Source organism: Lottia gigantea (assembly GCF_000327385.1).
Source record: "Lottia gigantea unplaced genomic scaffold LOTGIsca_127, whole genome shotgun sequence".
NCBI lineage: Eukaryota > Metazoa > Mollusca > Gastropoda > Lottiidae > Lottia > Lottia gigantea.
The window spans coordinates 539,833-556,930 of record NW_008707370.1 but is presented as its reverse complement, the minus strand read 5'-3'; the positions used below and the strand labels follow the sequence as shown (position 1 = coordinate 556,930).

The window sequence follows — 17,098 nt, the reverse complement described above, 5'->3', positions numbered from 1 at the left end:
TTCATGCGTTTGACAGGATGTGTTCAATATAATTGCACTCGAATGTGCAATTTACAAACTTCAGTATCAGTTGTCAGCGGATACAACTCCATTCAAGGAAAGAAATAAATCGGCAATTTTCTTTCCGTGAAATGATTGTCTCCTTATAACGCCAATTTATACACCGGGACTAATCAACTAAAAACTGGGAAATGAAGTAATGTTCGATTTATTTGACATTTGTGTTGAAGAATCCGTCGCCTTCGGAAAGACATGGACTAGAATAAAGAGAGATAGATATAATGTTTCTGCATCTGCTGGGCCGATGAAGACGGACAACGCCATGAAGTGTGTAAGGAGGGAAATTATGCCAGCACAACGGCATTAGCCTACTCTTTTTCGATTTCCAACTGTCGAGGTGCAGTTTTCAGAGAAATTGTTCGGCCATTGATCATTCATAGCTTTTTTTACGCCAACATACAATGTGGGTTTGGACGTAAATCTGGTTGTTCCTATCTTCGCATTGTTATTTTGTTTTACGAACATTCCGCGATGTTTTGATTTTGATGAAGTATTGAAGAGTGAAATATTCTAGTTGTTGCTGGAAATAAAAGATACGAAGATTTTAAAACAAAGATTTCTTCCTCTGAAATTAAATCTTCATCTTCACCATTTCAAGCTATTACTAAGTTCGTCTTATATAGCCATTTTACTTGTATCATGGAAATTAACGAATACAGCGAATCAAGAGTCCCCGATAGAAAGTCTGTTAACAATAAGCCTTAATGTTTACAGTCTGTTCGTCGGGGGCTATGATTGATTGTATTCGCTGGCGAACAATCCAATCAAATATCTGCAACCCGTGATATAAAAAAGGTGGCTATTGCAGTCAAGGTAAGAGACAAATGTCGTAATAGCTTGACATTGACAGTATGAAGCGATACATTTTTGGGTTTATTTCAGCAAATCTGGCTATTTTGAACTTTGTTTTAGCAAGGGTTACACACATTTTTCCACGCGCTCGACATTGATCTAAGTTAATGGTGAGTAATGTCGAGTAACTCGTTTACTGTGTTGGTAGTATCCTACGTGCGCCAATAAATTTACATTTGTCACGGTATATTGAGCTGATCTTCTACAAAATCTTTCATGGAAAATATCAGATGTGTTTTTTCCGTGCTGTTGAAAATATATTTTACACATTTCAACTGCATTATCGACTTCGTGCCATTCATTTCATTGATATACCGTATAAATTGATGAGTTAGGGTAATTTGTCACCGTTGTAATTTAGCACATACATCATCAAATGAAATGAAATGGAATTAAATGAAATGATATTGAATGTGTTTACGTCCTACTTTTCTGAACCCATTCATAAATACACTCGGTGCCCTCTCTTCTCGTTCTCCCCGAAATTTAATATTTCATTTATATGACATCAAAGAAGTTTTATAGCAAATTAATGTATATTTTTATAGCTCAATTTATACTGTCAAATTGAGTGCGGATTTTGTATGATCTCTTATGATAAGAACCTTTTTTTTGGAAAACCTGTGCTATACGAAACAATGCGGACCACGATCTGTTTCTTAATGGAATGTAAGAGCGATGCGTAGTTTCCTACATATCTCTTGTGTAGGACACTCTTTCCATAACCCGACAATTGAAGGAAAGGGTTTTACCTTAGACGTTAAGGTAATGACTATGTTCACTATATATTTTCAGATGAACCATTAAATATTGGTATAGAAGTAATACTGGCAAGTTTTGACAGTATATCAGAAGTCAATATGGTAAGCTGGGTTTTTAATTATTCCTATAAACCCTCAGTATCCCGGGTACCTTTAGTCCTTCCAGTATGAGCTACTACACCAAAGTAAACAGCACTGACAATAAACATTTTAATGACAACATAAAAAAAAGTACAGTTTCGAGCTCAACTCCAAAGTTTTAAACATCCCATTATCACTGGATCAAAAGTATATTTGCTTATTTGACCATACCTTAGATCGATGTTCCTATTTGACCAAATTAAGATCAGTGTTCCCATTTGACCAAAATTAAAGATCTGTGTTCCTATTTGACCAGACCTAAAGATCGGTGTTCCCATTTGACCAAAATTAAAATATGTGTTCCCATTTGACCAAAATTTAAGATCTGTGTTCTTATTTGACCAAAATTAGGATCTGTGTTCATATTTTACCAAAATTAAAATCTGTGTTCCCATTTGACCAAAATTAAGATCGGTGTTCTTACTTGACCAAAATTAAGATCTGTGTTCATATTTGAAAAAAAATAAGATCTGTGTTCTCATTTGACCAGAATTAAGATCGGGGTTACTATTTGACCAAAATTAAAATCTGTGTTCTCATTTGACCAGAATTAAGATTTGTGTTCCTATTTGACCAAAATTAAGATCTGTGTTCCTATTTGACCATACCTTAGATCTGTATTCTAATTTGACCAAAATTAAGATCTGTGTTCCTATTCGACAAAAATTAAAATCTGTATTCTTATTTGACCAAAACTAAGATCTGTGTTCCTAATTGACCAAAATTAAGATCTGTTTCTTATTTGACCAAAATTGAAATCTGTATTTCCGTTTGACCAAATCTGAGGTCTATGTGCCCATCTGACCTAAATTCGGATCTGTTTGACCAACTGTCCAGAATTTGTTCCTGACTATTAGAAATACGTTTGACCACATATTCGGGTAAGATTGATCAACTTAAAAGCAATGAAAATCCAAAGCTGTCTAGAGGTTCACCATAAACATTGTTTACATCGCATTTGAGTGTAAAATAGTGGGATCTTTTTATTGCTTCATTCAGATGAAATGGAGACGCTTTGTCTTTTAAATCAAGGAATAAAACTTTAACTTTGGAATCAATATCAGCAGGTCAAGAAAAAAAACTAATCTTGGAAAAAAGAAAATCAATGGTTTTATCGCCTTTGTGTTTTCCTTTAACAATAGACTAAACTTTAATCTGATTTCTTCGACTTTCGTGAGATGCTTACATGAAATATCCGTTACATCAACGAAATGGAACGGAGACTTCCAGACTAAATATGGAATTTCTGACAGACTTATAAATTGCATTAAGTTTTCTAAATATGATTATATATTGAAAAAGATATCTTTTAGTCTTATACTTATCCTGAATTGCTCACATCTTGTGTAAAATGGCCCTCACACCATAGCAATCACCAGTTGCGTGTGGTTGTGAATAGAGAAGCGGTCATAAGTTTCGAACGCATCTCTCGTGCAACTGAGTTGTGAGTTGTGTTCGAAAGTCATGGCCACATTCATAATTCATACGCAACTGGTAATCATGATGGTTCTCAAATATGATATAACAGTCTACCAACATATTAGATCCTTATGGTTATTATTATTTCATTATTGGTTAACATTTTGGAAAATGATGTGTCTGTAGAAAATTGAAATTTTTTCTACTTGACCTTTATAAGCGTTGTTTCTTTATGTGTCGGTGAACTTCAGTGAGTTAGGTTATGGCACGATAAATCTATTTAAAAGAAATGAAACGGAGCTTTTTGGACTATTTACTGCTCCTTATTGGATTAGTAAAACCTGGCAACGCCATGCAGAGTGCATTAGTGGAAATTTGCCAGGATAGGACAGACATAAGTATAGATTTTATTTATTCGAATGGGACAATAAACCGAAACCCTGGGCTACAGGCTTTACACGTTAGAAGATTGCTAAACAATTGGAACTGAAGAGAGAGTAGGCTTATGTAGCTACGTCTGTGTTCATTAGGCCAATCCGGTGCAGGAAAGTCAGATGTAAAATTTCATCAGATAGTATCATTCCATTTCAAAAAGTTGATTAAAGGTTGTTTCATTTGATTCCTCCATGGTTTCCATTCAGTTTATCGTAAATCAAATGTCAATTATTTAAACAAAAGAAAGTTTAACCGACCTAAAACAATGCATTTCTGTACAAAAACGTAATTTTTTCGCAGTTGAAATGAAATCAATCTTGACATTTCTTTGAATCAAAATAATGACAAATATCCTTCTTCCGTGAGGTATCCAATTGCAGAATTAAAATAGTTTCTAGTTTTTTACACTTTCATTTTATTGTCAGTGAAAATTGCATGGTTTTCGATTATCGAAGGCCTATAAAATTTGTTTGGAATTGCTATAGAATACATTGTACTCTCCAAAAAAATTTCAAAGTCATTTTGCCACGATCAATTTTTGCTCTTATTGTTATAATATTACTTTACTATGGCATGGAATCTTTATGCGTAGAGAAGAAGCGGAGAGCTCCTGTCCTAATAAAAAATCTCCTATGTTATTTATAAAATAAACCATTCTAAATACCAGTGTTGTCCAGAAACAAATTGTCTACAATTTTATCCCGCTTGTAACCAAGAATACACAAACAAGTACTTGCGACAACGTTGCCTAATCTTCTAATAAACATCAAACATTTTTTTTTTCAAATAAAACAATCACACTTGTGCCACTCTGCGAAACTGTATGTATAAGATAGATTGTCAAGACCATAATATGTACAACGAAGAACCAGTTTTAAACTAGTGTCCTGTTGAAAATGATTGATCATTTTTACGATTCACGGAAGCTGTAATGAAGTATATTTTAAAAAATCGCTTCTCTAATAACAGCGAAATCAATCATGATTTTAAAGCAATTGTCATAATTTTAAATAATCACAGGGTTCACGATATAAAAAACACATCAATAGTTCTTATAACATGCCACTCAACTGTGTAATTCGGGATTTTCATGAAAAGAAAATAGTTATAATTGAATGCATCTTTATTGTAGTGGAATCTATCTTCATTATCCCAATGATAAAACCAAATGTCCATTTATTTCCTCTTGAATTTTACATCCTGCTGTTCTTTACTGAGATAATTAATAGGAAAGGATTTTATCCGCCTACTCCTCTGTACATGATTTGGATTTGAAATTAAACTGCCTCAGAAATTGGCTCAGCTTTCTATAAGCGTAATATATGTCGCCATTGTTCAAAACAAACGCCAAATTTCGGTGATCTGTTCTGGAACGCGCTGAGACAAGCGATGTTACAATTCCTTCAGCAATTTAAAAACACAGTTCACGCGCAGCAAAGACGCTCCAAAAACTCAATATCGTAGCATAACTCTCTGTTTTTATGCTTCTTTATCTATGCCTATTTCTATGTCTGGTATGAACAGTATCTTACTTAACTATTGATACTAAATGCTTAAAACAAGGTTCAATATCCTGTTGTTTTATACTTTGTGAGTGGATCTAATTTGTTCCTTGCTGAGCAAATGAATTGGTTGGAATTCTTCCGCACCAGAAATGCTCTTCATTCGCGTGTAACAGTAGCAACATGAGCTCTTTTTCAAAATGCAATGTTTTCTCACTTCAACACGCGAGCACAATTTCAGAATGGCATAAGAATGTCTAAAGTTATATATACTTCCGTGTTGCTGAATACATTTATAAACATTTTTCACTGGCCTATATTTTTTGTCATCAAATCAACTCATATTTTCGTCCCCATGTCACAATGACAAATACCAATATTTTTTAGAATTTTCATTAACTTAACGCCATTTATCGTCTGTAACGAAATGATATTGGACATAAAAATACATATTTCTTTTGATTTTGTGTCAGATTAATACATTTTTACTGTCAATATCGCCATTTCATAAAATATGTTGTTACCTCAAGCAGACAGAACCAATCTAGATACTGTGTCACGTTTCACGATTGGTAAAATAATCTTTATATTGAGCTAAGTACGTTAAAAGTGTCGTAACGAAATAATCCTTAATAAAAAAAAAACTATGATTAACTGTGTGGACTCTCTAAAAGGAATGATGAGTTAGATGACATCAAGAACGAGCTGGTGACACTATCCATGACACTCATTATAGTAAACCTCGAGTTAAGTAAAATACCATTTATGGTTCCCGATCCTCACTAAGAAATGTTTTTTTGTCTGCATTCACAGCTGGTAGTTTAAAGTAGCCTTCTATTCTTGATATATTTTCAATTGTCAATACCACAAAAATGGGTCAGTCATTGAAAGCATCCCAACGTAGAGTCTAACGTAGGTAAATAGCATATTCTAAGCTACAATTTCTATTTCAATCAATTTATAATTCCTTTTACCATTGATTATCATACTATTCAATAAAATGCTTCTAACTAAAACCTATCTGACCCAAATGAACAATATATATTTTTTTTAATCTTTTAATATAAAGAGTTGATATTCTGCATCTGAGTTGAATGTAGAGCTAAAAAGCGAATTGAAATCCTGTCTTTTAGTGTTAGTATTAGTGTAACGAACTAATTCAGGAAAGATGTCAAATCATTTCCGTTTTGTGATTAAAATCGTGTAGTCAGACCAGGCCATGGTGAGAAAAAAGATAACTTTACTGACCGGATCGAAGAAGTTGGTCTTGAACGATTTTTTTCTTTCGCTCAATTCAATTCGTGGCTGAGGTTTTTGTTTTTCTGTACTTACAATGTTGTAAACCAAACTGCTTGATCTTGGACACTATATAAATACTAATATCACTGGCGGAGGCAGTTTGTGTAAGAAAGTGTATGTGACTAACGACCGAACCCTTATTTCTTTAGTAAAATATTCATTGCGACCTTAAAAGAGATTTTCTGAAACTAAGTGTTTGGTGATGTCACTAGGGCCTTATGTGATAAAGCATGTTTTTGCGATTAGTGACATCATCAAAAACTTAGTTTTAGTGGAATTGCAGGAACCACAGAGGTCGAACTGAAAATTGAAATGGTTCAAATTGATGCTATAAGTGTCCCTTATAGATATAAAATATTTAGAAAACCCCTTAAAACATAAAATAATAGCAGGTTTTAATAATCAAAAGTAAAATGTCCCAAATTTACTGAAACTAATATGAAAGCAAAAACAAGCGCACAACATGGTCACGTTTTGATGGAGATATTTGATTAGCCTTTTACACTGCAGCAGTTTAAATTGTTCCCATCTCTTGGGATCACTAAGCGCACGTGAAAGGCGATATAATTCTTTGACAGTGTTGCTCACCCATTGCAAGTTTCAACAGTTCCGTGACACCGCATCTTGAGAATGATTGACTTTTTAATTATTTCAATTCCATGCTGGGTAGGCAATGCCAAAGATCTGAACTTAAAATAAGAGATTTATTGATAAAATTGTGTTTAAAGGGACAGGTATGCCATTTTTTTCACTAATCAAACTTTAGTCTCTGAAAGGGGAATTTTTTTTAGCTAAGCCAATCAGTTAGAGTGTTCATAGCTCACCGTCGAAATTTGAACTTTCAAATCCATATGCGTCCTGTGGGTTCAGAATTATCCGCAATTGAATGTTAAAATTTAAATTAAGATACTCTGTGATATATAGAAAAGACATATATAGAAATATTGAGTAAAATTCATAGTTTGAAGTATTTTTAAAGGATTTATGCGATTTTCGTACATTTCTAGTACTTCTGAAGACTATTTACATATATTCAAGACTAACATCAACTCCCCAAAATGGCACACCTGTCCCTTTAACACATCGGGTATCATACAGAAGCAATTGCAGTGTCATTCCCATCGCGATCATATGATTGCAATATTTGCATATGATATTATTGCATGTTTGTAATCGTGACAAATCTGGCCCAACTTACTCCTTTGGATGTGATATCATCATGGTTAGTGCCATCCACAGAAAAATGTAAAAAACCCTAGATTATGTTTTATTAATTTCAAAATATATAATTTAGGGACAAACCAAATTACTAGTTTGTGCAGCTACAATATATCATTCTTAGAATTGATTATACGTCATTGTGTTTATCAGTAGTCAGTAGTAATAAATCAAGAATCGAATAAAAATAAAATTAGAAAAAAAATATCGAATTGTTATCGGATATCAAACAAAAAATACAACTATTTCCCATCTGTGGTGCAATGCATCATCATTACACTAAATGTTATTTTATGTTCTAATGACATTTATCAAGAATTATATTAACATGTTAAAAAAACGGCGCTTCAAGTGTGTTAACAAATAAAAATATCAGTAAAACAGGCACACGTGAATATGGCTATTATCAAATTGAATAAACAATCGCATGTTCCAATTCGTAATAGAGAATTATTCCAGATTTTTTGCAGTTCTTGTAAGTAACGTGATTAACGGATACTTGGATCTTTACCAATACTTGTATTTATTGCATTATCAATTTTAATCAGTTGTATTTATCAGTTATGTTTATCATTTGTGTCTGATGACTTGAATTCATCAGTGGAATTTATCTGTGGGATATAACAGTTGTATTTATCAATTATATTTATCAATTATATTTATCATTTGTATTTACCAGTTGAATTTATCATTTGTATTTATCTTTTGTATTTACTAGTTGAATTTATCTTTTTTATTTATCAGTTATAATTACCTTTGTATTTATCAGTTGTGTTTATCAATTGTATTTATCAGTTGTATTAATCATTTGTATTTATCAGATTTATTTATCAACTGTAGTCATTAAAATTGTTCCAATTGTATTTATTTATCAGCTGTATTGATCAGTTGTATTTATCAGTTGTATTTACCAGTTGTATTTATCAGCTGTATTTATCTTTGATGATTTGTATTTTTCAGGATTATACTATAACCATGTATTTAAATCAATACTGGAGAGATGATCGCCTACAGTTCTCAGATAATATCAATGAAAGTATGACTTTAACTGGAGAATTTGCAGAACGAATCTGGGTTCCTGACACCTTTCTCGCCAACGACAAAAATTCTTATCTTCATGACGTCACAGAGAAAAATCAGATGATACGAATATATGGTAATGGGTCCATAGTGTACGGTATGAGGTATGTTCAAGATTTCATCATTTTTATTCAAATAAGACCAAGCTTTACCTCGTTTTTTATTAGCTTTCTCTTTTAATTTAACCACTTCAGTTAGGGTCTAAAGACACACCTTCTTGAACATTTATCCCTTTGATGACACCGCAAGCCAATCAAATTCCTGCCCTCACCAACGTTGGAATTTTTTTGACTCGAACAAAAGATGAATTCAGTTGAAATCCTTATTTCATTAGGAAAATTAAAACAAAAAAAAACAGTTGATAGATTGCCATGCAGATAAAAAAAAAATCAGAAAACGAAAAAAGATATGAAATTATAATCTAATTTTAATTAGATTGGCTATCTGATCGATATGCAATGCAAAAAAGAGACTATTTGAGAAGAATATGTTATAGATCCAATGTAAAGACCAAACATGTAATAAGATGAATCCTAACAAATCATTTCTGTCTCTCACCAATCCACCTTACTGCATGTTAATGGAATTTATTTATAGCTAGTTATTCGATATTCCACCTCGCTGGTTACTTTCCTATAGTTTATAGGTCTAATGTGTGTATTTATCATTCTTTATGGTTTTCGATTATCCGCCGAGGAATAAATTCTTGTGCTCAAGTCAAGGTTCTTTAAGCAGGGTCATAGTTAATAATTTTCAATACTTTATATGTCAAGTTACTATAGAGAATGGATGGACACCCAAAGCATTGTCTTTTAGCTAGTAAAGTTTAAATTTATTGTAACTAAGGTCCATCGTGAAAATATAATTGAACTCCTCTTGGGGGAAATCCAAAATATACACTAATATACCCTGTGTCACAATATTGTTTATAAACGCGTTGTGTTCTAGGTAGTGCAGTTTGAGAACATTATAACTTGAGGTCTATTGTGAAAATATCATTGAATTCGTCTTGGGAGAAATCCAGTGTATACTTATATTACTTATGTCACAATTTACAGATATAAATAATGGACCTCACATTGTTTGATTATATGACAACTTGTGGGCACTTGGGCGAACTTTATGGTGGGCACAATTCCTAATAATAATTCATTATTGATGATAATCTGTAGACGATTAGAATATATCATAACTTGCCGACCATTGTAAAGTTAGGTTTCAATTCATTATGGGGAAAACCTGTAAAAGGCTGTATACATGTAAAAGCTTGAATATCTCTTGAGAATCCTTTTTAAAAATTCTCGTATGTAAGTCTTCATTCTCAATATTTCATAAGTTTGAATATTACTTTTTTTCTCATTTTCTTCTTTGCTTCGACTAGTTAACGTTTTATTCTCACTTCAGGTTTACAACAACCCTCGCCTGTATGATGGATTTACATAATTATCCACTTGATGAACAAGAATGCACAGTGGAGATTGAAAGCTGTGAGTACTTATTATACTTTGCTGGAAAAAATTGATTTTTTTACCACTTTCTAACCATCATCGGTAACAAAAAAATAATATGATACATAGAAAATGTGACACTTCAATTCGGATCATTTTTGCTGTATTGATCGAATTTTGAGTTCAAGTGCTGCTTGTTATGGAGAAATAAATCATTTAAAACGTCCTTCAGTATTTAAGTCACAGTAGGCGTCGATGATGAGATGGTTTTCAAATATCATCTTACTTTCATCGGAATATGAGATTCTAGACAAGTTTGAATGATTCGGAATTAAAATATGTGTGGTTACTATTATGTGATTTGATTAAAAACTGTTCTCTCGACGATTGGAAAGAGAATGAGTTGTATTGAGAGCTATTACAGATGGTACTTAGTACTGTTCATTTTATTACACTCGTCGGCTCTCTCTTTTGAAACAGAAGTAAGAATTTGATTTTCAACGCCAAGATCAATAGTATCAAGTGATACCTTAATGAATATATAATAATTTTATTTGATGTGTGGCCACTTTCTGTCTAAATCTCAAGTTGGTATTTTTCTCATGAACAGTCCGTCACTGAAATGATCAAACTAAATAAAAAGCCAAGTTCAAAGGAAGCCATGAAGAGAATGAAATTAAGATGAAGGGACTTACTAGTCATTGATCATCGCATAGACTCAAGTTCATTGAGAGTTAAGAAGTGAACGACTATCCTTGAGGCCCTGCTGAACGTTTTTTTTTTTTTTTGACAAACAACCATCGTGAATACGAAATGTCAGAATTAGGCCCAAAACATAATACATGGTCCAGTCTAACATTCAGCCCGTAGGAACAATATAATGAATTGTATTATATAAAACAAATATAAAGTTTAGAAATTTCATCCTTTTTTGACAAATAACCATTGTGAATCCGAAAGTTGGTTACTAACAATAATAATATCAAACTTGTTATTTTACATGGGTCAGAATTAGGCACACTACACAAGGACAAGGTCCTGTCTAACATTCAGTCAATGGGGTCAATACAATGAATGGGGAAAAACAATGTTTAGACATTTCACGTAGGCTAAGTTGGTGTTCAAATTTTGTCTTCCTTTTTTTACACTCGAGGAAGCCATATCGCAAAAACCATTTCGCTTGAACGATATCCGCGATAGCCACGTCATAGTCTTTCTGGAATTTCAGGGAACCGAACATATCTGACGGGTAATTAGAACGTTTCAAATGAAGCCACAGAGGTCTCAAATATTCAAAGCCTAGACAATATTTTCAAATCTGTTCTTTTCATAAAGCGTCGGGTAACAAACTTATCTTTAATTTTGAAGAGCTTTTGAGAGTCTGAATTTTACAATTAGTTTGCGAATTGATTTGACCATGCAGTAATCCAATAACAGTCTTGACCTTTCTCTGAACTGATCATTAAGCAAGGATTTCCTGAAGTTTCTCGAATAGTTAATGTAACTACTAACAAATACATTAATAAAGGAACAACCTGGAGTTCAACAGTAAATTTGTTTTAAAACGACATCCGACCAATTGTCATTAAACTATATATCTTGAAGGACAGCTGATGACAATTAAGAGGATGATTTTGACACGATGTAAGCAAAACACGGCAATCGTGGTCTATTTCTTACATCCTACTTTGGAGGGGGTATCAGGAAAGTGACTGAAGTACTCTATTTCAGCTATACCTGAGGATCTTTCCTATCGTGCAGATTTTACACTTTTTCAAGTCAGCCTTTTGGAGTCACCCCAGTGGCAAAGGAGTGTTTAGATACCTAATCCATCGTCAGGATAGATGATTTTGAATTTCACTATAAGGGTATTTTTATTCTGATGAATAAGCTAAAAAGTCATAGGATTATAGATCTCATTCAAATTTTCAATAAAATATCCTTCAATTTTCCGTAATAAATCTGATGAAATAGGAGATATAAATCGTGTTTAAAGCACCTTCCCAATCGCTAGTAGGATTTTGACTATTCTTGGGTTACTCACAAACGTTTTTGTCTGTTTGATCCTTTGTCTTACTGATCTCTTTATTGATAAATCCGTTATGAAAAGAGATACGGGTCAAGTGGGGTTTAAGTTTGACAAATCTCAGCCTTGTGTTCAAACAGCCGATTAAGGTTCAGTGTTCTAGTTGGAATTACATATTTTTTAGTGCTTTTGAACTATCAAACATTTTCAGATCGATGCGATCTCGAATAAAGTTGAGTTTAAATCCATAACTTCTTGAATGAATTCAAGATCAATGATACGAAATGAGAAATATATCAAATAAACAAAACAAGCTATCTGGACTGAGATGTCGATTTGCAAAATAGCTTTTTCCCAGAGGTGTTATCAACGTACATAATCATTTGAAGCACAAATAATTAAAACATTGTCCCGTACAATATACCACAAAATGTAATTTTTTTTTTTTTTTTTTTGGTTTTCTGCAGTTTGAAAGTTAAATATAAAACCCCTGAAGCCGCTGAGGCAACTGACCGAGAGCAATGTACGCTGTTGGTTGCTCCAGACATTTTTTATAGTTTTGATACTTATTTATCTCGTTTGATGCATCTCGTGAATAATAAACTAATCATAGTTTCAATTCTTTTACTCGATAAACATTTCCGCGCGATAAAACTTAAAGCGTTCAATTCTGTAAGATATAAAATAAATCAGGACGGGATCGGGAAATTAATCCACCATTAAAACTCGAGATATTGCAGTTATTGGCGATTTGAGTAGAATTACGACTTATGAGAGATAAAAACCAAGAAAGATAAGGAATGACAACTATTATGCTATGCAATCGTATAAAATTCAAGATATGATTTTTATATCCGAGATGAATTTCATAAAAAAAAATAAAGATTCTATTCGAGCTGAATATCACATGAATAACAGAAAATTGTCAAAATGACTTTTATTCTTATCAATCTCAGCAATATTTTGTGTTTCAAAAGCAACTTCCATCTTCAAATATGAATATTTCCCAATGTACAGTGCTAGGGTGAAACAAATACTTCATTGAAAAATTTGAATAAATAGTCTGGATTTGCCGGGTATTGTTCTCTGTTCTGATCTAAAATGAGAAAAATTAATAACTCATCCAATAGATAGAACTTGCATTTCACTCTTGCTTGGAATAAATTAAATTTCATAAAACCAAGCAGTTCGCATTGTTCTTCGCACACTGGTGCTTTCTATGATCAAACCGGTATATGACATGCACATTATATTTTGTTTTGTGCTTTCATCTGATTCATTACCTTCTTGATGTTTCAGATGGCTACACCACTGACGATCTGGTGTTACAATGGTTACAGAATAAAGCTGTATCAGGAGTAGATCAACTCGAACTACCACAATTCTCTATAGTCAAATACCACGCTGGTCATTGGATAGAAAAATTATTAACAGGTAAGCCAGTTAATTCATTACCCTTTACTATGATGGTCTATAGATTGGTGCTCATGATATGACCAGGTTGGTATACAGTTGGAGTCACCATCACTATGGATAGGTCAACAGTGCTTTACTATATGAAGATATTGGTAAGCGGTTTCTCGGCCTCTCTAACAGAATCAGAGGCACTGCGTAAATGGTGTAGAAAGAAGCTAAGTGTGTCACATTCACAAAAGGACATTTTTAAATCTCCTAAATATTGAGAAGATCTTCATTAGATGGACAAATTCATCAAGTGAAAATATGAACTAAAATTGTACCAGGACTATGACTTTAAAAAATATTTTAAATTCCAACTATGTATTACTATAGTAACGCGTAGCACACTACCTTTTTGTAAACCCTCACCTCGACTACGTTGTGGTCATTACCATGCTAGGATACTAAAACCGGGCAGTGAAGCTCGTATTGAATTGTCTTATTGATAGTAAAAGCAGGATTCATAACTCAATGAAACTTATCGAATTCTCACATTCTCTCAGATAAACATGCTATAAATAATTGGAAACTGACAAATTTCTCATGGAAAGGCCAATTTTATTAACTGTGATAAGCCAATTAGAACTCATATTATTCCAGTGAATCAGTGATCGGCTATTACTTATTCTACTATAACTAGTGATAAATACTCGTTGTCATTGGTATACACGCTTCTGTTTTTATCCATTCATTAGGCTTGATTTTGAATTTTACAACCGACTTGTCTGCACCAGCTCGGACTGATGAAAACGGGGAAGGGCTTACAGTATGCAGTGCAAATAAAGGAATCATGATACGTCGTGGATATTATTTTTCTTTTTCGGATGTTGAATAACAACGATCTTATCCTGTTGAACATGAGGCCTCAGTTTATAGTCCAATTACAACGACTTGATGCAATCTCCATATCAGACCGCCCAACCCACATGACTTCAACCATTGACATGATTCAGATATTTCTTGATTGGTAGGGACCTGAAATGTTCCGTATGGTGTTTGATTGTGTTAGGTTTCTGGAACACAGATGTTCCGTATAGTGTTTGGTTGCTTGAATACAGAAATGTTCTATATGACATTTGATTGCTACAACACTGAAATGTTCCGGGTTTGATTGCTAGAACACTGAGATGTTCCGTATGGTCTTTGATTGCTAGAACACTGAAATGTACCGTATGATGTTTAGTTGCTTGAATACAGAAATGTTCTATATGACATTTGATTGCTACAACACTGAAATGTTCCGGGTTTGATTGCTAGAACACAGATGTTCCGTATGGTCTTTGATTGCTAGAACACTGAAATGTACCGTATGATGTTTAGTTGCTTGAATACAGAAATGTTCCATATGACATTTGAATGCTACAACACTGAAATGTTCCGTGTTTGATTGCTAGAACACTGAAATGTTCCGTATAGCTTTTGATTGCTAGAACATTGAATTATTCCAAATGACATTTAATTGCTAGAACATTGAAATATTCAATATGAGAATTGATTGCTAAAACACTGAAATGTTCCGTACATTGTTTGATTGCTGGAACACAGAGATGTTCAGTATGGTGTTTGGTTAATAGAAAACTGCAAGTTTGTAATTAGATCGTGATTGATGGTTGAAATGTTTAAAATAATCCTCGAGTCAACATTCAGATACTTTTCTATCATTTACTTTCTTTGAAACGGAACTTGAAGGACAATTAAGGTTTCCCGTAAAGAGTAACAGGAAATGACATTTAAATGGAGAGGCCATTCAAGTTTTCTTTTTAAATAAATGAAGTGATGGACCATCTATCTCTTTGAACACAACGTTTCTTGATGAATCTAAGGACTTTTCAATATATTTTTTGCACCGTTAATCATTTTACAGTTTACTTCCTTCTTCGTATTCGTCAAGGTAAAGACGAAAAGGAAGGTGTTTGATCCTTATGAACACTAACAGAAATAAAACAAATAATCAGTGACCTCGCAAGGATTCCATTGACAATCTGGCGTCCCCTAGCGGATTTAAGAGGGCACTAGTCACGGTGGGGTCGAAGGGTCCGCCCCTGGAATATTTTCTTATGTGGAAGAATACATCTAACAAGATTTTGAAAGTAGAGAAATGGCCCAGAAATAACCACTTAAATACGCCACTTGAAATGTTTCTTATTTGATATCTAAAATTCGCGTGACTTTCCCTATGGTTTAAATATTTTAATTTTCTGTCCGATGCAATGATTTTATGTCACACCTTATCCCCCTCTGCAACTGGAAGTTTTTTAATTTCGTATCCCACTATTCTCACGGTAGGCCTATTTTACACAAAAGCCCTACCATGACTGCCAAGATGCAATTGACCGCCCCCCCCCCCCTTTTTCAAGGAGCTGTCAGCTATGGTCATACCATATGATTACCAATTCTAGCATTGGTATTTAAAAAAGTATTCAATGTAGTAATAGACGTGGGTGGATCATTAAAGTTGACATTTCTCACGCTGATATATTTTATTCCACAGTAACCTTAGTCTTAATTAAAAGTTTTAAAGGGGGCGTTTGTCAGCTTCAAACAAGAATTATGTCACAAAAAACCTTTCCTCTCAGTGTATAAAATAAATAGACCTAGTAGCCTACTAATGATCCGAATAGCGCCAACAAAAGAAACACCGGTAGCGACTTGGGCGACGAATTTAAAAAAAAATCAAGGGACGTAACTGATGAAAATATATTTCTCCAATTTCAATAGTCAAGGGAGGGAACTGATCACAATAATTCTTATTATTATGAAAAAAAAAATGCTGTAAATTTATGTCCATAGAGGGAATGATCTTTGTTTTAAGAACTTCCTTTGGCTTTAGATGTTGATTCTAATTTAAATTGATGCTCGCTGCATTGAAACAGGAAATGTAATGAAGAATTCATTTTCTTGAGAAGAGGTCACAATCCACAGTCAATAGCCAGAAGGTATCAGACTGTTGTCTAAGTTCATGGAATTGGTCAAGGAAATAGACAAGAGTAAAGTAGCTAATCAGTATGTTTAGTAGGTGATGACCTGTAGTGATCAGATCGGTACAAAGTGCTACCAAGTTTCCCTCGGGAAAGACATTCTCATTTCGTTCAATCAAAGTAATTGGGTCACCTACCTACCTTTTAGTATTCTGAAACTTGTTGAATCTTACTGGAAACTAAGACTGGCATTTGATACAGCTATGCTTCAAAGCAGTGGCGTTTTTACAGAGTGGCAGTATGAGGGGGCGGGGGGGGGGGGGGGTTTATGGGTGCCGCAAAAATTTGACTGGCCCGGCCTTTACCATCCAGTTTCATATTTCAAACTTTTGAGTTATTACATGCCTGGAACTGTTGCCCTACAATAATGTGGACCCCCCTCTGCCCCCCCCCCCCCCCCCTATTGTTTTTGGGCCCTGCT

At 33.7% G+C, this 17,098-nt stretch overlaps 1 protein-coding gene across 1 annotated transcript in view; it reads left to right on the top strand.

Moving 5' to 3' along the window:
• The window catches only part of LOTGIDRAFT_138579 (hypothetical protein), a gene marked incomplete at both ends in the record, with an annotated part of 44,829 nt that overhangs the window by 17,328 nt on the left and 10,403 nt on the right, over positions 1–17,098 (top strand). The window contains 4 exons of the mRNA XM_009048719.1: positions 1,708–1,775; positions 8,648–8,871; positions 10,172–10,254; positions 13,541–13,675. Of these exons, the coding sequence (XP_009046967.1) occupies positions 1,708–1,775; positions 8,648–8,871; positions 10,172–10,254; positions 13,541–13,675 (510 nt within the window). The remainder of the gene's footprint in view (positions 1–1,707; positions 1,776–8,647; positions 8,872–10,171; positions 10,255–13,540; positions 13,676–17,098) is intronic.